General features: G+C 43.4%; 1 protein-coding gene across 1 annotated transcript; it reads left to right on the top strand.

Moving 5' to 3' along the window:
* Positions 1 to 474: 474 nt before the first annotated feature.
* LMO4 (LIM domain only 4) lies at positions 475 to 16,755 on the top strand. Its single transcript, XM_072867313.1, has 5 exons — positions 475 to 1,112; positions 3,428 to 3,666; positions 10,602 to 10,698; positions 11,052 to 11,207; positions 15,369 to 16,755. The coding sequence occupies exons 2-5, from the start codon at positions 3,431 to 3,433 to the stop codon at positions 15,375 to 15,377; spliced, it is 498 nt and encodes a 165-aa protein (XP_072723414.1). The 5' UTR covers positions 475 to 1,112; positions 3,428 to 3,430; the 3' UTR covers positions 15,378 to 16,755.
* The last annotated feature ends 5,039 nt before the right edge of the window (positions 16,756 to 21,794 follow it).

Raw genomic sequence — 21,794 nt, forward strand, 5'->3', positions numbered from 1 at the left:
CCGCACCTCCCCTCAGCGCCTCCGCCCCGGCCCGGCGGGGCCGCGGCGGCGGGGGAAGCGCCCCGCACCCGGGAAGGGCTCTGACGGACGCCGCCGCCCGGGCGGAGCGAGCCTGTCCTCGGCGGCGGCCGGCTGGGGGGCAGGCGGGACGGCCCCTCGCCGCCAAGTTTCTCAACTGGTGGCCGGGAGCGGGGCGCGGCGGGCGGCGCCCTAACGGCCGCGCGCGCGCCTCTCCTCAGCAGCCGGGCGGGCGGCGCGGCCACCGCTGCCCACCTGACTCCCTCCTTCCTCTCCATTCCCCTCCTCCTCCTCGCCCCCTCCCTTTTTTTTTTTTTTTTTCCCTCCCCTTTCACTCATTCCTTTGTCTTCTCGGGGATTGGCAGGTTTTATTATTCCGCCTGAACAAGCCGGGGGCGGATTGGCTGCGGCGGGCTGACGGCGGAGCCGAGCCGGAGTGTAGTTGGGATTCTGCTCTGTCAGTAACACATGTGTGAGGGGCAGCGGGGAGCACACGGACACACACACGCACGCACTCACACACACACACATACACACACGCTCACGCAGGCAGAGGGGCCTCCTCCCGCGTCCTGCCAGCGCCGCCGCCGCAGGATCCCCGGCAGCAGCTCCGCGCCCGGCCCCTCTCAAACTCGCCGGCTCTCGCCCTCTCCTCTGAGGCGCTTCGGCGGGCCGCGGCCGGCCGGCTCCGCGCCGCGGGAGGCTCGGGAGCCGCCGCAGCCCGGAGAAGGGGGGGGGGGGGGGGGGGCGGGGGGGAAGCGGTACAAAGTGAAGCCACATTGCCAAACTTACCCGGCGATTGCAGCAGCGAGCGGCGGCGGCGCCCTGCGTGTGCAGCTCAGCGGCAGGGACTGAGCTCTGCAGCTCCCCTCCAGGGAAGCGGGAGCTGGAGGAAGGACCCAGGCAGACGCCTCTCACAGAAATATCTATATTTTTCCAGCCTGGGCTGCCCCTCACCGGGCGGGGGGCTCCCTCCAGCGCTCCCGAAAGCCAGAGCGAGGGCGAGCGCTGTGTTTGTTTCTTTGCAAGGAGACCTCCTCAGGCACCCCGAGCGACGTTGCTCCCCGGCCTTTTGCAATATAGAGGGGAAGCAGGTAAGAAGTGCCGGTAATTACCCCTTATTTTCCAGCGTACGTGCGCGCGGTTGCATGCCCGCGCCCCCTGCCCCGCCGCCGTCCCGCCCTGCCCGCCGCGGCGCAGGGGCGCGGAGCGGGGCGGCCCGGGCGCGGGGGGAGCCACGGGCCCCGGGCATTGTCGCGGCCCCCGCGTACAAAGCCTGGCGGCGGCCGCCGCTCGGGGCGGCTTTCCTTTCCCCCCGTTCCAGCTGCCGCTGGGAAAGGGCTCTGCCTGCCTCGGCGGTGAATGGAGGGGACGGGGGGGGAGGCTGGGGCACCCGCTGCCCCCGTAGTAAACACTATTCTGAAACAGTGGCAGAAAAGATCAAAGTGAGCTCTCTGTTTCTCTCCTCTCCAGTTCCCTTCCTGCCCCCCACACGGCCTTTTGTTTCAATCCAGGAGAAATCCGGTGAATCACCTAATTAAAACCAAGACATGAATTAAGCATCCATTTTTGTACTACAAATTGCCAGCTCTCCGCTTGTCCCTCCCTCGGTCTCCATTAAAAAAACACCAGAGACGCTGTTAAAAGGGGGGGTCATTTTGCCTCTAGCTTCCAGCTCTGCTTTCTATTTCACTGCCTCCTATCCCAGGACCTAAATTGCTTGGCTGTGTAATTACTAGAGTAAGCCTATTTAAGTTAAAAGCTTTTTTCCCCCCAACTCTAAATGAAACTTGATGAGGGCCGTCCTTAGTTATCAAGGGAGTCACTTTCTGGTCAGTCCTCTTGATTCATCTTTTTAGATTTAATCAGCATTAAGGTATTGCTTGTCCTTAAGAGCTTTAGCTTAATGGGGTTACTGGATGGTTTTCTCAGTGTAACGTTTCCCATTTTATATTTATATATATTTGCCTTCGACAAAGACGGGCTAAGGTGGTGGCATGGAGTCTTTTTCTTTCTGTTAAGAAATCCGAAGTGATTTAAAGCGTAGGGAACCGGTTTAAAGACTCGGAGCAGGAAATGCAGATTCATTTAGGCTGTAGCTGGAAACTGTAACAAAAGGCAGTTCCTTGAACAAATGCATCAGAAATCAATTTACATAAAGGTATATGATGCGTTCGGATAAATGCAATGCTAATGGCTTTTAGAGTGGTTTTCTTTCCAAAGTCTCGGGGTTTTTGTTACAGCTTAATTGGTGCAGTTCTTCTGGTTTATTGTGCGGTCACTGGACATACCTCCAGGTACTCTTTCTGAGGAAATGTGTGTTTAAAATCGGCCTCAGTTCTCCTCCTCCTGCCGCCGAGTTGGGCCAGTGGCAGGAAAAGTTCGTCCTCGCTGCTCTGGAGGTATCAGCCTGAAGGTCCTTAGCAGATAGCCAGATGCCTCGGCATGAGCACATACGGCTTACAAAGGACAAAGACAAAACATGCTGCTTAATTGGCAGTAAATAACTTGATCTTTTTATAGTATAAGTGACTAGAGGAACACCGGGAGTTTATTGGACTCTGGATTGAAGGCAACAGATTAATCGGTTTAGAGTAAGCTTTATGAATTGATTCCTATATTATCTCTCGGTTGTCCTGCTTGCATAAAGCGTTTATTAGAAAGTGAAAAATGCCCTTAGCAGCAGTTTTGGAGACGGCCAGGGTAACTCCAGCCGGAGCGGTGCACTTCATTACTCTGCTGCTTTCCTGTGGTCGGTAAACTTTTTTTTTTTGAGTAACAAAGCTTTAGCGTTTAAACTGCTGATCAAGGGCAGATTAGCGAGACAAAAGTTGGGTATGTTTGTGTAGGAAGTTAACAGGCGTCCTAAAGTTCAATGATCTATTATTCGGGCCAGTGTCCTCAACGGAGTGTTTTCTCCGGGTGTTTTTACGTCTCCAAAAGAAAAATAAAAAACCCACGAAGTCCCGAGGTCTGGACGGCCGGTCCCGAGCCCCTCGTTACCGCCCCGAGCCTGCAGAGTCTCTCCCAGACTGAAAAACCAGTTTCACAACTTTTTTTTTTTTCCACACTTTTTTTTTTTTTTTCATAAGCAAAACAAGCCCCGGGACTGTTCCTGACTTGTGAGCTGCAGCTGCACAAGCCCGGAGCGGGGGGGACAGCGGGGCGCGCTCGCTCTGCCCCCCACGCCCGCCGCTCCCCCGCCAGCTGCGCGGCCCCGGGCCTGCCCCGAGCGAGTCCCGTCGTCCCGTCCCCCCCCCGGGCCTGCCCCGAGTGCCCCCGGCCCGGCCGTGCCCCCGGCGGGGCCCGGGAGCGGCGCTGGCCCCGCGGCGGGCGAAGCGGGAGGCGGGCGGGGTGCGCCGCGCTGCCGGCCCGTCGCTGACCCGCCTCCGCCCCTCTCTCCGCGCAGGCCATGGTGAACCCCGGCGGCAGCTCGCAGCCGCCCCCGGTGACGGCGGGCTCCCTCTCGTGGAAGAGGTGCGCCGGCTGCGGGGGGAAGATCGCCGACCGCTTCCTGCTCTACGCCATGGACAGCTACTGGCACAGCCGCTGCCTCAAGTGCTCCTGCTGCCAGGCCCAGCTGGGGGACATCGGCACCTCCTGCTACACCAAGAGCGGCATGATCCTCTGCAGAAACGACTACATCAGGTGAGGCGCCGGCGGCACGCCGCGGCCGGCCTGGCGACGGCTGGGCTGGCGGGGACCGCAGTCCCCTTTCCTCCCTGCCTTTTTGTCCTTTTTTCCCCATTATTTCTGGCGGGCAGACGGGTGGGTGCCCGTGGCGCGGGGCGGAGGGCTGGGCTGGCCCAGCATCGCTCCTTCGCTAGGAGCGGAGGGACGTGCGGGTGCGGAGACGGATGTTGGTGCCCAGCCCAGGGCGCAGTTGCGGCTGCCAAGTGGAGGGAAGAGTTGGGGGGGCGGGGGCGGAACGACGACTGTAACTTTAAAGTGGTTTGTCAGCACAAAACAAGTCCTAACTAAAAATAAACAGCAATCAGAGAGGCTAAATTAATCTGCTTTGTTGTAGTGTTGAAGGAGAAGTGTGCATATCTGAACGGTAAATGTTAAAATCGTAGGGCTTAAATAAGGCTGTGGCAGAGGTGCTAAATAATGAAATGCCTGCCTTTAGTATCTGATTAATTATGATATTTACATAAGCACCTTTAAACTCCTTTGAGTGGAAACAGAATGACTCATTCTCTGTTCTCCTTGCGAAAGAGCTGATTAACCGTCAGTTGGAGGGCCACCGATTCTACTTATAGTCAGACCCAGTGGTATAATGTTTGTCTTCGCATTGTTAGGGAGAAGCTTTGAACCGACATTTTTCTTAACTTCCAGTACAGAAAATGCAGGGGACAGGAGAGGAGGGATATGCGCTTGCCCTTTACTTCTTATCTCTCTCTGTTTTTGAAGCAGTTCGCTCTAAATGCCACAGATTTGGGTAGGGGGAACTAAGCCTTATTAATCTCGCATCTGTTGGGGTACAGTAAGATTACGCAGAGTATCCCTTCCAACGGGTTTCCAATATAATTAATAGAAAGAATTCATGAGGTCAGGTGCCCGTACGATCTTTTCAGGTGAACTCAAGCTACTTAAACTCATTAATTTAAAAGGAGGCATTTTGAAGGATTACACATTTAATTTGAGTAAATGGTTTGATAGACTGATGCACATGAATGCTTCAAGGAGGTGTTCTATTTCAGCATTCAGTAATTAAAAAAACCAACAAAAAGCCCCATACCTTCCCGGCATAACAGAAATGCTTAGTTTAAAAGAAATTGTGTTTTGTTTAAATGCTTCTGGCTTCTCATTTACAGTAAATGTCAAGAGTTAGCCCAGGTTTTTCTTCTCCCTAATGGCCAAAAAGTTCTACTTTTTTTCTTCCTTCCTGCAAAAAACCCCCAAAAAACCAGCCACAAAATGTTACGAGTTTGCTAATGTTGTAAAACTTGACTTCCATTTGAGAAGATCGGGACTGTACTGAATGTGTGGGTATGCATGGAGACGTCCTTAGTCTAAAATGACGGAGTTAAGACTGGGTTGCTCTGATAGTGCAGCCTCTGTCCTGATAACATGGCTGCATCTTCAGTCAGTTAAGGAGATGAAACACAGCCCTCAGTATCTTTGAGGACTCGGAGCCTTAGCTTCGCTAGTTTTGGGGGTATTTTTAGAGAGAAATGCTAGAAAATCAGCACATGGGGGGATTTCAATGGTGCTTTTCGGTCATCCTAAGCCACAAGCCTAAGCCTGGCAGAGCTGTAATTAAATAGAGCAGAACGGTGTTAGGCAAAGAGTCTCGTTTGAAGTGGAAAAATTGACACTACTGTTAAGATGCACTGAATAGTACAGATTCATCACTCGACCAACACCATCAAACAAACCCTCATGTCTGATTACTAGTAATTAAAAAGAGAAGATGCGTCCACTGTATCCCAGAGGCAAGTTCAGGCAAGCTTATCGCAGTCCTCTGGTTTTGTGTTGCCAAAAATTAATACTCGTTTATTTTAATGTAGGCGATTATGAATAGGATGCTTTATCAGATGAGGGGTTTGAATTGATCTCCTTGTTCTATCGCCTGACTTCTCTTTAGATCTGTGTAATTTGACTTGCAAAAATAACTCTGACAGATGCTTGCTGAAACTTGAACTGGACACCGTTTGCTCAAGGTGGGGTAGGACGGCCTGGCCCTGCCAGGGCCGAGTTAACTTGGAGCTTTCCCGCTGGAAATGGACTTCGCAGGCTTCCACGTGGGTCGCGCTGGCAGGAGCGAGGCCCTTACCGGGTGCTTGCTTGAAATGGCCTCATTTGGTTGTGGAGGCGACGCCACCCGTTTGGCAGCGAGTCTCTCCGGTTCCTCTCTGCCGTCCCCCCTCTTAATTTTCTGTAGGGCTTTTGCGGCGGCACATTCCCTTCCCCAGGCAAGAGCCACGGGCACGGTTCTGAATCGGAGACGCGGGGGCACGCTAGACACGACTAACAAAACGAGAAGGAGGATTGATCAGCCCGGCAGGCGCCAGGTGAAAGGGGCTTGACTCCTCTGGGCCAAGACCACGGGGCCATTTATTCATGAGCTTTTTCAGCCCTCTGAGGTTGTATGTGTGTTTTTGTTGTTGTTTAAACAACACAACACTCCCCTTTCCCTCCCTCCCCTCAAAACCCGACAACAAATTAGCCGTAGAGCTACAGCGGCAGCTTTCATTGAAAGCCAGGGTTCCTGGGAAAAGAGAGGGAGGCGAAAACCCCGGTCCCTTCCCCTCCCTCCCCACCGCGAACAGGGCGCTTGCGGGGAGGGGAGCGGAGCGGAGCGCAGCCCTCCCAACCTTGAGATGCCAGATAAAGCAGCAGCGTGGCAGGGAATCCGCAAAATTAAAAGCTTTAATTAGTGTCTCCTCCATTTTCTCTTAGTTCTGATAGGTTTTATCTAATGAGATCTGGTCCCTGGCTTAGATCTGCTCGGAATGACGTGTCCGAAATGAATGAGAGCCGCGTCGCAAACAAAACATTTAATTAAGAAAATTGGCCTCTAAGAGAGAGCAGGGAGTGGTGGGGAAGGGGAAGAGGGGGGAGGCTGCCCAGGCGCGTCTTAAAGGGGCAGCGCCCGCGGCCCCTCCCCGGGCGCCCGCTCCGCGCAGCGCGGCGTGGGCGCAGCCCGCCCGGCCCCTTCCGCGGGGGTGCGTGGGGCCGCGCCGGACCCCGGCCGCGGGGCGCCTCGCCCGCCCCAGCCGCAGTGTGCGCCGCGCCGCGCCGGGAGGGGAGGGGGCCGCCAGGCAGCGAGTTCATTTCCCTGGTAATCAGCGGCAAGCTGCTATATTCAGGGAATGCTGTCCCTTTAATTGAACAGGCTAGGTAATTAAATGGCACTTTTCCAATAGGACGTGCTAGGTAAATCTAATAGTTGGTTATTTAATATCACTTTGAAGTCTGCCCACTCAAGCACAATGACAGCACAGGAGCATGTGAACTATTAGCTAGGAAAAAAAAAAAAACCCAGGATCTCAAAAATTAATTAAATCGCATGCAATTTAGGGGGAACGTTTATCTTGATTTGTCATAACAGAATTAATTCAAGGCCTCCAATTCACTTGGGGGCAGATCTGTTACTCTGAATTAACCAAGCGTAATTTGGCTGGGTTTTTTTTTTTTTCCCTTCCCCTTCTCTAATGCAGCACTTGCCATTATGCACAGCCCCCCTTTTAAGTATCAATAGCTTCTGGTGCTTTTAAGGTGCTTGGTCTCTAGTTATTCTGAAGTACCTTTAATGGACTTGGCTCCAGACGTAATTTCTGTGTTGCCTGCCTTTGTTACATTTAATATAGCTGGCGCAGAATTTAGATTAAATATAGGGAATGTACAGAAACGCCAATCGCTTCTGGATCAGTAGGTCTGGATGTGCCTTTCTCTTTGCTAGGGCTTGCATATATATTTGTGGGCACAAATGTGCACCGTGTTGTGCAAGAGTCGGAGCACTTAAATCTGTCTCCACAATTTTGGAAACGACTGGAACCTTATTTTGTTAGTATAAGTTGCTAGAGATGTGTTTGTGTTGACAGTGAATTTTGAGCAGCAAGACGGGAAACTGGGCTGAAAAGATTTCTCGCTGCCTTCATTCCCACTCTTGTGAAAGTTCTGAAAAAAAAAAACAAACCCAAAAAAACCCAAAACCTCAAACCCCCAAAAACCCAGGAGCGGTTGTCTGTTTGGGGGTGTGGGGAATGCGGTGCTGGAACCGCACAGTAGTTAATTTAAGGTGGCTCAGTAAAATGCTGCTAGGTGTAGAAGAGCTGCCTTGTCCGTATAGGGAACCTCTTGATGTTTGTGATTGATTGCATTGCCCAAATGTTGAAATATTAATGACCTTCTTGGACTGAGGACCCAAAGAGGAAACTGAAACCAATTCTGTCATCACAATTAAAGAGTCCCCTGGCTTTAATTAGCCTGACCTGGGGTATCTCTACCCATTGCTGCAGTTAAAGAGAAAAGAGCCCATTAAAGTCCAGTCTGAGACCGATAGCTACTTAATTGAGCACCTAAAGCCTCAAGCCTTTTAAATCAAATACTGTCCTGGACAGTCCCCCTGGTTAGATAATTAGCTCTCCAGCCTCTCGGAAACCATGTGAAACAACTTTTTCAGTAAAGAATGGTTACTGTGGAAGACTTCCTTTACTGGTAAGGAGGAATAACATTTTTTTAAAAGATAATACCTTTTTCCTGTTAATGGTATTACAGAACAAAACCATTCATAACAGTAGAGAAGGAAAAATAAGCTTAATTTTCCTGGTAAATAATACAAAGCAGCAGAAAGGCGTTCTGACTTTGCAAGCAATTTTTAGGAGTTTTAGCAGAAGATTCAGCTGAAGTGACTTCCCGAAACAGAATTGTTCTGGGAACATGCTTAGGGAAAACCTAAGATGTGTGGAAAGCCTCTGGATTAGTTTGACTCTGCTTATTAGAATTCACAGACATTCAAGGTGTATGACCACTTCTAGTCAGAGAGAATTGTATAACAAATGAATGCTTAATGAAGACAAGTAGTGCAATGAGCTCGGTATTCCGAAAGCTTCATTTTCAGTTGGGTGGTGCAAGTGTACAGGGGGTTGCCAGAGATCGTTCACTGGGTTCAGGTTCTCCTGGACAGGTAACACTGCCTGTTCATCTTTGCCTTTCTTCCTCCCCCCCACCAGCAATGCCTGTTTCGCCACCCCCTCACCTTAGATTTTTGGATCTTTGCTCTAGAAACCTAACAGTGCCTTGCTGCCTCCTCTTGCAGTGCTACCCGTGCACCTTTTCTACGTGCCAACTTCATTACTGGTAACAATGGAGGAAGAAAAATGCATATCGTAAAGCTTTGGAAGTAACCTCAATGCATCATGTAACTACTCAGAACTGGTGCTGATTTAGAAGATGCCCCAGTAATGGACCCTTAGTTTCCAGACAGTTTAGTCCCGTTGGCTGGAGGTCCTGACAATGTATTAGTTCAGCTTTCCCTTTGTAACCACTGTGATTCTGCAAGACCGTGTCAATGTGTCGTGGATCTCAGACTAATTAGTTTTGAAATGGAGTTTTGATTGAACTCTTCAAATCGATGCTGCTGCAAAATTTGTTTCTCAGCTTCCTATTAAAAGCCATCTTAAGGGGCAGTTTTACTACTCTCTCTGTCGTTCAGTCGATACATTTAATAACAACTTACAGGCTATTTTCAATAAAGTGGCGACAGCAAATTAGTAGTTTGAACATGACAAGCCTCCGCTGCAAGCTCAGATTCTGAAAATTCAAAGCAATTATTTTTATACAGAGGCACACTGCAATCATTCAGATTACGGGTATTCTGTTGTAATGCGTCTCCTAGGTTGACACAAACAGAATTTTATGACTTTATTTGGACAGGAAGGAGATGCAAATATTAATATTTATTATGACACCAATACACTAATTTGTAAATCCTATTACTGTGTTTTACATCGTGCAGAAAAGTGGGTCTGTGACCCTGCCGGCTAGTTCAGTTTCCTTTTTTACTGCAAAATGATTGTGGTAGTCTTTATAAATATTTGTGTATATTAGAGATGCGCGCAAAAGCAAATAAAGGTTTTCTAATTCTAGCTAACGCAGCCTGTAAAAGTAGAACTCAATAATCATTATTGTATTATGTTTTGAATCGATGCGTTGTGCCTTTAAATGGATTTGAAGAATTATGTATATATTTTTCTTCACCACTCTTCTGCCTATTTCCCCCCTCCCCCCACTGCGTGTGCCCCCCCCCCAATGGCAGATGTTGTGGTCTCATTTGATTGCATAGGAAAACTGCAGTGATACAGCAAACACCCAGAGAGATATGATGACAAATGGGTCCAGATCCCGGTAAATTACTTTCTGCTCAAATCGAAATTTCATTCAGTTTGTTGCTAGCAGAGATGAAGTAATCTAAATTGTGGACTCAGGAGCAGATAGAGGGAAGTTGGAGCAAGCATTTCATTATCAAGAGAGAGAGAAGGTTAGGATGAAAGAGATGAGCAGAGGCAAATCTAAAGTGTTGACACCATGATTGAAAAGGTTAACCCATACACATTATATATCAACCTGGATAGCAGAGAGTTTCTAATGGAAACTCTGCACTGATGGAGGTTTACTGGAGTTTCAATACACTGAGCATGATGTCTTCTTAGATATACAATCAAATCCTCTTAACCCTTTTGATGACTCGTATCTCAAGATACGATTAAAGTACAAAAGAGTTCTTCATATAATTTCAAGGACACAATGCATTTAAACTCCAGTCATGAATTGTATCTTTTTTTTTTATGATGAACCCAGTAATCTGATAAAATGTGTGTAGTACAGAATTGTTTGTGTTTCCAGAGGTGTAAGTCAATATTTCTGATTAAATCCTGTGTAACCACATCCAAGGTAGGGTGAAGCTACCAGTTGTTACACAAAAATGTACTTTTTCATATTATGACATGTAAGCAAGTTGGAAGACGGGGGTCAGAAGTCTAAAATAGTTGTGTAATAAACCATTGCAGTGATGTGCAAAAATGCTTAGAGCCTCCTGTGTATTAAATTATTCATGATCATCACCTCTGTTTCAGGTTATTTGGAAATAGCGGTGCTTGCAGTGCCTGTGGACAGTCCATTCCTGCTAGTGAGCTGGTCATGAGGGCACAGGGCAACGTCTATCATCTTAAGGTGAGGGGTTTTTCTGTGTATTTTTTTTAGTGGCTGATTAGTACTGCTGTGCTGCTTTAGTATAAAATCTGCATCTGCTTATGAATGAAATGCAAAGCAATAACTAGAAATATGAGTATATATTACAAGGCTCCCCTTAGTGTGTAGCTTTGTTCCCTCGTAATCGGTAAAACTATACTTGAGTTATGTACTGCGTAGTCCCAACAGGTAAGGCTAATGCCATATTTGGAGATGCTAGAAACCAAGCAGCTCCATATCTCAACTGTACTTGCAGTCTCTGAAGTGTAATTTTCAAACCTGCAGCATACTTAATTTGTGCTGTAGTTTCACTTGCTGCCTCTTTCCTTTTTCAGTGTTTTACATGCTCTACCTGCCGGAATCGCCTGGTCCCCGGAGATCGGTTTCACTACATCAATGGCAGTTTATTTTGTGAACATGATAGACCTACAGCTCTCATCAATGGCCATTTGAATTCACTTCAGAGTAATCCACTACTGCCAGACCAGAAGGTGAATACTCAACAATTACTAATAAGCTTTATTAGAGCTAAATGAAGATCAATTTCTTTTCATTCTAATAGTGGACATTCCCCACCCCTGCAAGGAGACCTTTAAGTAACTGAACTTACCTTAAATAACTTAGGCATGGGGTATGGGGAGAAAATATTAACCTTTTAACTATGACATGTAGGGTGAGTCAGTTTATTTTGGTTTGGGCATGTGCGTCTGTACAGCTGTTGAACTCCTTATGTACAAAGCGAAATGGAGAGCATACGTTAATATAAGCTCTTAACAAAGAGAAACGTTTTATTTTATAATCTTGAAATTAAGGGCTACAAGAGAGCAGGTGTCTGTGGGAGGAAAATTAGATCCTTTAATATGGAAATAAATGTCTTCTGAAGAGAAGGTTCCTGAACTAAACCAATGTATTTCACTTTACTATTAAGGTTTTAGTTGAGGAAGCATGCTGGGGCACTCTTTCAGAAGTATTTTCTTGTCTGTTTTATATGTCATAACTCAGATTTAAAAACCAAAGTGCTATTTTCTTATCGCTCCATAACACTAATAGCTCAACTAGAGATTGTATATCTCTGTGGTTGATAGCTCTTGGTTTCTAGCTAAATGAGTAAATAATGACTGTACAAATCATATAGAGAAGAAGAAGAAAAAAAATTTCTGATCAACAGTTGTCCTGTAACTCTGAAACCAGATAGTTTTAGATCCATTTCAATCTCCTTAATAAGTCCTAAAGCTATGCAAGTGAGTGCATTTTGATAACTGCTGTGCCTAATTTGTAACAATTACTGTCAACCTTGAGTTAAGAGACTGTTCATTCCACCCTGGTCCAGAAAAGAGTGAATGTATGACTCTTGCACATAATTTTATTCACATCATATTTCATACTGATTATGTATTGATGACATTGATTCATTTACTCTTTACAGCGCCACTTGCATGGATATTAAATCTTATTGACCACAGATGAATTTTAATTTCAGATTGGTGATAGATTTTTCCATCAGCTCTGATAGTATATTTGACTTTTTCATCATTAACCCAGGCAATCACACAGCACTGAGTTATTGCAATGAAACAAAAAGTGCACACTTCAGTTGGTAATTCTTTATAGATTTACAATAGGAACTTCATTAATGTCTGTAAGGATCACAAAAAATAACACTTATCTGCAAATAGGAATTTGGAAGATTAAAAAAAATCTGGGACAAATGCTAGGCTGATCTATTCTGTAATGTACAGAATAGTTTTTAGTGCTTTTACTCAGTGGAGAAATATGTCCAAGAAAACACAAACTGGTTTTTAATATCCATGATTTTTTTGTTGTGTTGCTGCCTTTCAATATTGGTGTTTGCTTTTTTTTCTGTGCATAAATTTACTGATTAAGTATTCTTTCAAGTCTTATACAGTGAATGTAATTACATCAAAATAAAACAGGAACCTTTTTTATTTACTTAATTTGTCAATCGAGGTGATAAGAGAGTTGAGTACAGAAGTCCTATATAGTTAGGCAGAACAAAGATAATTAAGATCGGAGGAGAATGTGCAGCCTCTTCTCAAGGAAGTACAAATACAGTTAAAGATTCATAGATTTATACTGTTGTGAATTTTAATGAAACAAATCTGTAATATAGACTAGCTAGCAATGAATCTGTTAAATTAATATCTGTAGGTATCCCATTTCAAAATATAGGTAAAACCATTCATCTTTATACACTGCAGTAAAAGGTTTACCATTCTGAGAGAGTGGTTTATCCACTTGTCTTCTACGAATGTAAAGTTTAATGTAACTTCAAATAGGTGTCTAAATTGTCATTTAGTTTTATCAGTTTCTTACTATGCCTTAGCAAAACATAAAAATGATTTAGTTGCAATAAAAGCAGTAGACATGATGGGGAACATAGAACACGGAAAAGAGAAGTAAAATTGGACTGGGCTTGCAAGAGCTCATGACTGTAGGCACCTGGTAGAAGCTAAATGCAGAGAAAATAGTGAGAACAGGTTTTTTTTAGTTCCTGTGACCGACTATTAACTGCATTGCTAGTCAGTGATGAGGCAGATGAAGAGGTATTAGGGAGAAGACTGGGGGGAGAGATTATAGTTTGGGGTTTTTTTTTCTGTATAATACAATCTCTCTGGAAAATGGTGTAAATTCTCCTACCAGTTTTCAAAGGGGAATTGCGGAGCGCCTGAACCCCAGAAAACTGAAATATAGTTGAAGAGACAAGTTGATAATTCATAGATTTGCCAGGTTTCTGGAGTTTTGGAAGCTACAGGGGCAGGTGCCAAAAGAGTTGTGTTTTGTATGTTGGCTTTTTAGCAGTCTAAAGATGTTTACATCCGAGATGTTTTCCAGAAGGCTGTGTGTTTTAGGGCTACTAATTAAAAATGTTCTTCCACTATGACAGCGTTGGCTGTAACAGATACTTTTTATTAAACATTAAAGATCAATCAGTCTCCAGGTTATTCTACCACTAGAGATTATAGACAGAGCAGAATATTCACAGGGTTTTTTATTAAATTGAAGAGATTGAGACATACTCCCAGCATGAAAACACATTTTTGTTGCGTATGTGAAGGTGACAGTTATGAACTCACTATTGTCTTACTATAGTTTGCAGGTTAATACCTTTTGGTGATGGGTGCAGGCAGAAAGGGTTGCATGACCTAACTTTGTTTAAAAACTTGCTTTTCTTTTTGAGGAGGGGAATGCAGTGATGTTGGCTATTCCTGCCTTTTGGCTCCCTGAGGCAATTCACACATGTAAATTATAACTTCCCATCACTTGCTATGTAGTTTGAAAAAAAAAAAACCTGTTTTCTCTAAACTCGGTACTGTTTGCCTGCAGAACGCGAACTCTTACTTTGTGATGTCCTGTGTGCCGTTGCATTTGAAGGGGCTGTATTGTCAAGAATTCTCTATGCTTTTTTGGTGGTGGTAGTGTTCCTGTAGTATTCCTTGTTTGCAATAGTATTACCACCTACTAAAAGTGTAAATTTTCCCCTGGTTGGCAAATGTTCGTAGCAAGCACTTGTCTTCAGCTTGTATACTTTTAACTAAAGTATAAGTTAGATTACATCTCAGAGAAGATCTTAAAAATCTTCTAGTTTACATATCACTCAACAATTCCCTTGTAGTTACATAATTGGTGTTGTCTGTGTCCATAGTAGAAGATATTTGATGCTCATTTATTAAATATGCTTGCTGGCTGCTCCCTAATCTTTGTTCTGGACAGACAAATTACCTTTCTCACACTGAGCTTCAGCTCTGGGGAATTAAACCTCCAAGCCTCTACTACTTTAATTAGCTTGAAAGTGGGGGGTTGCAGTTACTAATAGACCTCAGGCTTTTAGTAACTTAGAGAAAGGGTGAAAAAAGAACTTCCTGGGAAGCGCAAAATGTCATTTAAAAACCATAAAAATCTAATATATATTATTTCATTTTGGTAATTGCAAACAGATTGTATTTGAAGACTATGGATGATCATTTCTATTTTATCCATGAAAGTTTAGATTTTTATTGAGTTAGACACTTTTAATTATCACAATTCATTAACACCAGTGTGAAAGCACATGTTTGACTTCATATATTAAAATGTTTATGTAACATTAACTAACACACCAGATGAGGAATTTTAAATGGGGGGGAAAAATCCTGAAATATCTATATTTAGCTCTTGTGCAATGCAGCATATTAACCAAAGTTGCCTTGGGAGGATATTGGCTGTACTTCTTATTTGCTTTACACACTATTTCTTCCGATTATAAGATCATATTACTAGCTTCTTCAAAGGCATGGCATAATGTTTCTTCCCTTTTAAAAGGGGCCCAGAAAAGCCACCTTATTCACTGTACAATTTGTTACCAGAAAGTACACTTATTTATTGTTGACGTCTCTCTCCCCCCCCCCCCCCTCCCCCCCCCCGCCTGCTCTTTTTAGTAGTGGAACTGCGGAAAATGTTTGCTCTTTGCTGTTTGAAGTTGAAACGTTAGCAGTATGAATGGATAGTGTAGAAAGCCTTAATCAAGTCACAGTTGGAAAGTAATTTAATAAAAAAGAGATTAGTGAATAAGGAAAAGACAAAAGCAGTCATGTTGTAGTTTCCTATCTCAAATTTAGTATTCTAGCTAAGATACCCATTTTTATTTCTTACAGGTCTGCTAAAAGGTCAGAGTAATGCAGAATGCGTGCCTTCATCTCAAATTTTGTTCATCACAGATGGATCCCATGTCTCCAAGTAGACAAGTCACCTTTGTAGCTAGCATCAATGCCAGCTCCATACCATTGCACCTTCTTTATTCTTGATTGCCCTTCCCACATTTATTGGTGTATTAAAATGACTGAATATGAACATTAAGGACTCCATGAACCTGGGCTAATGGGAGACTGTAGAGAAAATGAAAAAAGATCCACCGGAGGACATCTTGGGGGGGGTGGGTGGGGAAGATGACTAATGAAGCTAATTAAAAGAAGCATTGAAATCTGCTTTCTACCCTCATTAACAATTAGCAGGGCACTGGCCAGTTTGTACCCTGTGTTTTACCTTAACAACATTCTATTTGCTCTTTGTATATTTAAGTGTTGTAAGGAAATGTGTTTCAATCAAACTGAACATGAGATAAAGATGTGGCTTTTGTGATATTCTATCACAAACACTTTTATTGTATCTCTGTAAAATACAATGTATGTATGCATGTAAGTGTTTTTGTCCTAATGTTGCTACTTCCCATGGCAAAAAAAAAGAAAACAAAAAGGAAAAAAAAAATCAGGCTCATAGCAGCTACTGTGTAGAAATTTTCACCTACTTCTAATTTGCTGAATGAAGAAAAATCTTTTATTTGTGATATTTTCAGAGACATTTGCTCTAGTATGGTGTATTTAAATAATAAAAAAGTAAAACAAACAACACTGAATTGAGTATGGGTTTTAGAAGCTTTGCTTTTTTTAAATTTTTTTTAAAAACTACATTCAAAAGATTATTCTGAAACTATATCTTGCGTAGCCATTATGTTAATTGTCAATTACCTTTAAAAGTAGCTTTTTGGTTTGGACTTTTTTTTGTCTTATGCCAGTAAAGAATCTGTTAAACTACTTAACCGTGTTACTTTTGGCAAGGATACAGAGCACCGCTTCAAAATGGTCGTTATTTTTCATTGAGATTCTTAATTCTGGTAGCAGCAAGTATATTATAATTCATATTGCAGTGAATTATGGTACGCATATAGGTATTGTGGTCTCTTTCTATCCAGTTCCTTTCCGCAGAATCATCTGTGTTAAGGGTGTGCATGTGTCTGTGAGTGTGCAAGCATGAGAGTGTATGTATATACCATAAGAGGTCAAAGAATAATAAAATAAAAAATAACAAAAGGTCTGTACCTCATGCTGAGCACTAGAATTGAGTATTCATAAAAAGGAATACAATAGCTATTCTGATCTGAACAACATAAAGTTGTGTTTGCTGTGGTAAGAGACTAACTTTTCACCGCTGATAATCTTGAGGAAAGAAAAACACGTTTCCCGGGCTATTTCCGAGAACTAACTGATCTCAAATATGATCTGTTCTCCGAAAGCAAACAGACATAAAACATCCCCCCCCCGCCCCCCCCAGCCAAAGCAACAAAGCCTCCTCTAAGCTTAGAAAGGGAGCAACTTCATTTAGTGGGTTTTTCCCATCCACTGCTCAGTGGTAGAGCTGCGGAGAATAATTTTGAGAAAAAACTCTGACTTTTCATGTTTGTAGCAAGAATACTAACATTAATCTATGGCTGTGCATTGTATGCCTTCAGTCAGGAAATTGCAAGCACCTAGAATGTGCCTCTGTCTCAATTAATAAAAAATCAATATTAACAACTACTCTACTTTTCTAGGAAAGTAATACATTTGAAATACATCATGATTATGTTTTCTTTTTTAATTCTGTTTTTGAGAAGGTGTTCATTGTTCAGCGTGCTTGGTTACAGAGTGAGCTTGACTTATTTTTGTTATGATGCCGGTACACAAAAAGCTGATTTATAGATTTGTCTGTCTAAACAACCAACAGCAGATTATTTTTTTCAGATTCTACTTCTTGACCTCTAGTATATTGGAGGTCTGCTGAATTTCTTCTTTTAACACTTCAGTGCTTGAGGAAAAATAGTACTGTCGCAGAGAAAAGAAAATGTCGTCATGTACAGTATCAGACAGGAAAGACAAAAGAATACTTGCATAACATATAAAGCAATAAAATGACTGAAGCTATGTATGACTTTTTAATTAAATGCACTTACATATTTAAAAAATAAGTTTCTAAGCTTTTTGATCTGGCATTAAAGTCTTTAGGTAGAGTCCTGCAAATTGTGCTGCTTCAATATCTTTGAAAAGACACTTGAAGTCATGAATATAGAATTCAAGTATTAGTGAAACTGCAGATATCTTTTTATATTCTTCCAGTATAAGCACTCAAGGTACAGTGTTTAAATCTAACATGTACAGATTTTTGGTTGTCCAATATAACCTAGAAGTGCTAAGAAGATAGCTAATAACTTCTAGTAAGTAATGTAGTATAGCATTTAGTGATGTAGAGGTTGAAGTTCATTAACGGCTTTAAATAAACTATTATATGACTCATTTGTAAAGCACAGCTACCTATTTAATAGCTTACTTTAAAAGCATTTCTTAAGTTGCAGACCTATAAGATTACAAATGTCACTCATGTTAGCATAATCCACATGCAAGTGATGAAGCCTTTGCTTTGATGTGCTAAATTGGAGGAGGACTAATGGAGCTATGAATATACAATAGAACATATTTAAGTAGTATTCTTGCTTTAGGTAAAACACTTTCTTGAAACCAGAGGCATTTCAGACAATAAACCAGGCTCTAATGGGGACAGTAGGTGTGGATAGAAGGCTACTGGAAACACTTAGATTTGTCCTCATGTGAAAAATCACTTTTTTAGGAGATCTGTACGGAAAAACATGTACTTGTTCAGCTTTTATCACATGCATTTGCTACTCTGAGGCTGAAATACACCCTCTGCATTTAGTGCTGCTGAAAAGTCGTACAAACAATCATTCAGTAAGAGCTTCCCTCACTTTCAAAAATGAATGCTGTTAAAAAAATCAAAGGAAATATTACTAATCTGAAATCATCCTCGTGAACCTGGATAAAATGCTCTGTCTATACTGCATCTGAACATCTCAATCATATAAATTGTCACTCTTATTAATGAAACAATTTTGTAAAAAGATTGCCCTCTAAATGGGTTTGATGTTTTTACCTATCCAGCTGCCTAGTTACGAGATTTACGCATCCTGGCAGGCAGTGGGACATTAAGCCTTTCCAAACCAAATTCTGTTTGCAACAAGATACTATCTTTTCAGCCCTACATGATTTATCTTTAAATATTTAACAGGTTGTGCCGTATCTTATGAAATATAAAATGAGAATGTCTTACCAAAACGAAGCCTATGAAATTAAGTCACATCTTTAGAACATTAACCACACTGAGTTTGTCTTCCTTTTTCCCTGTTAGTTAACACTGATAAAATTTGCATCATCTAATTTTAGGGTAAATACAAGAAAAAAAAATCGTATACTGGCATAGTATGACTTGCTGTCAGGCATTTCAAAAGATCATTAATTTAAATTTTTTATCAAATTCTTTGGCTGGTAGTTATATATCAAGTGTGAGGCTTTTTGCAAGGATCTACGTTCTGAACAGCTCTATTAAAATAACAAAATTGAGATGGGAATATTGATGTATATGTATTTGTTTAAGTGTTATATTTCTTCAGTGTGAAATCATGTGTTCCAGGTCTGATTTCACTGCCTGAGCCTCCTGTATGTGAAGTACCAGATAACCATTGTTGCTGCTTGTTACTTTTAGTACCAGGTGTATGCTATTGTCAGTCCAGCTAAGCCACAGAAGAGCTTATTGCAATTAAATAGCAATTTGTTTCTATGAAACTGCAATTAAAGTATTACTGATCAGCCATTTTAGATTGGCAGTGCTTTGACTGCATGCTAAACAGTGAGGAGCTCTCGATTTATTTCTGCAGAGTCTGAGCTGCAAGTAACAGTGAAGTGTAACACGCTCACCTATGTCCCTTGTCAAGTTGAAAGTATGAGTCCTCCGTGAAGCTCTCTGATCTCATCACGAACATGCTGAGAGCAATGACAAGTCAGGGCTGATCTCTGTAAGTTGAACTTGCAACTTACAGGACCTGAAGTTATTACTGTTTTCTGTTCCTGTATAAGCAGGGATGTGTACGCTTCCTACAGGGGATGTTTTCAACTTCAGATTGATTCTGTTGAGAATGGACTGCAAGTTGTGGGCCGCAAGCCAATAATGTACTGCAGGTCCTGACTTGTTAGAGCTGTGTAAACAGGGCTACTATATCTCCTTAATCACAACTAATAAAAGACTAGAAGAAAGCAATCAATTACCTTATAAGTTTTTTTTTTTTTTAATAAAAAGCAGAAGTTTATCTGACACGGCTATTATTTTCACACTTGTACAACAGATGAGACAGTTTAAAGCAATCCGACCGGCTTACCTGTGCGCACCCGGGGTTTGCTGGCGACTGTTTGCCTGTGACGTTCCCGGGAAGCCACAGTGCTCCTGCCCCCAAGCCTGGCAGAACCCGCCAGCCAGCGCCTTGAGTCCCCTGCCAAGCTGGTAGCCATTCCTGGTTGACTTGAAATCTGAAATGTAAATTTTTGGTGCAAATTAAAAACTTGTTTGTCAGAACTCAAAGAGGAATTAACTTTGTAGTGGTAATTATATTTCTTAATTATCACCATATTTTAACAAAGTCTGAGACATGTTAACTTTAGTTCCTGCATTTTTGCACAGTTAGACATCCTCGTTCCTTCGCCAGAGGGGATGACATCACACCTGTGGCATGCATGAGATAAGCGTTGCTTCATTTAGAAACAGGTTCGTGTCTCAGAGATGTTCCTTGTGGGGGCGAAATGGCTTGGGTCCTAGGCCTGAAGTGTGACCCATCGGGGTAGATGGGTGCCGCTGAGCAAACTGCTGTGTCAGGCGCTAAACGGCTAGCACCAGCGCCTGCGCGGGGGCTGAGCAGCCGTACCTACGCGCCCGGCGTGCGCAGGCTCTTAGCCCCTGGCACATGGCAGTAAAATGCCTGTGCTTAAACCTCAGTGAAAATGGCCCAGCTGACAGTCGCTAATTCATTCACCCGCAGTAGATTGGTCATACGTCTGAGCCCAAGGCCTGAAAAAAGTCCTGGTCACTGGAGACAGATGCAACTGTGTTGAGGATTTCTTTTTTTTCCCCCCCTCTTCTGTGGGTATTTTTTAACAAGTCAGGTTCTGTTGTTGTATTTCTTCTAACAGTAGCATTAAGTTCACAGAAATGTTTTTGGCGTGCAGGAGGCTACACAGTTCAAGGGGGAGGCAACAGGGTCTAAGACGGTAGCTGGGGATGTAAGCCTTAGTCCTGCCTGCTGGCTCATGTTGCTTTTTTTTGCCCCTCTCACCTCTAGCTTGTCCACTGAAGTGCAAGCAAGGGCCTGGCACCACAAGGGCTGGAGTTTTTTGTTTTTTTTTTTTAATGAAGCCTCTCAGTGCTACTGTATTAAAAGTAATAAAGTGCAGAATTTTAGTGACTGGAAAGGCATGTGCAGGCCGTACCGCAATGTGTTTAGCCAGGTCAGAAAAGATGTAAAGTCCAGTGACTTAAACAAGAGCTGTTCCTGTAATAGGGTGATGCTTGGGGAACGCTACGTGGGGGCTCGAGCCTCTGAAGCACCAGTCCTGAAAAGGGCCTGGCCTTTCAAACAGCAAAGCACACACACGCAGGAAGGCTGGAAATTTTAATAAGTGCTGAGTAACTTTCAAAAAATCTGAGCTTAAACTTCTCTCATATTCGCTGTTCTAATACAGGCCTAGTAGACCATTGTGCCATTTTGTGCCCATGTGTAATACCACTCTTACATTTTTGTAATCATTTTATCTGTTTAAATCTGTTCTCCGCTGCATTAGATGTTCACCTCAGCTTACAAATGCTGAGCTTGAAAATCGATTTTTTTTTTTTGCATGATTAAAAATGTTTAAAAAAATATTTTGCTTTTTAGGATTTTGTTGTTGTTGTTCACTGCTATATATTTAAATTTTAAAAAACCAAACCAAAACGAAAAACCTCCACAATTTTGTTGAAACAGTCCTACAAACCATAGCATTAAGCCCAAAACGAAGCTTGAGACATTCTTGCCTGAAAAGAATTTTTTTTTTGATGGAGAGTGCTACAGTGGAGAGAAAATGGGCATCTTGAAAAGAGTTATTCCTTCTGGTTGGGTCCGGGACCCATGAGGGAAGGAGGCGTGCTGGCGAGCACAGTGAGGCTGGCAGCATGAAAGGAGCCCCTGCAGACAGGGCCTGCCCTGGTGCCTTTCTCGGCAGTGGTGAGCAGCAAGCGGTCTCCTCTGGTGCTCTTCGTGTCCTTTGCTCTTAAGGGAGAGGTGGCTGTTGGGCAAGCCGAAGGTCTCCCTGTGCAGCCAGGTTCCTCTGCAGCTAAAGCAGCTGATGTTTCTTTCTTGCGTTGTTGGAATACACTGTTAATTACATTTTGAAATA

Source organism: Ciconia boyciana, chromosome 7, assembly GCF_034638445.1.
Source record: "Ciconia boyciana chromosome 7, ASM3463844v1, whole genome shotgun sequence".
Taxonomy (NCBI): domain Eukaryota; kingdom Metazoa; phylum Chordata; class Aves; order Ciconiiformes; family Ciconiidae; genus Ciconia; species Ciconia boyciana.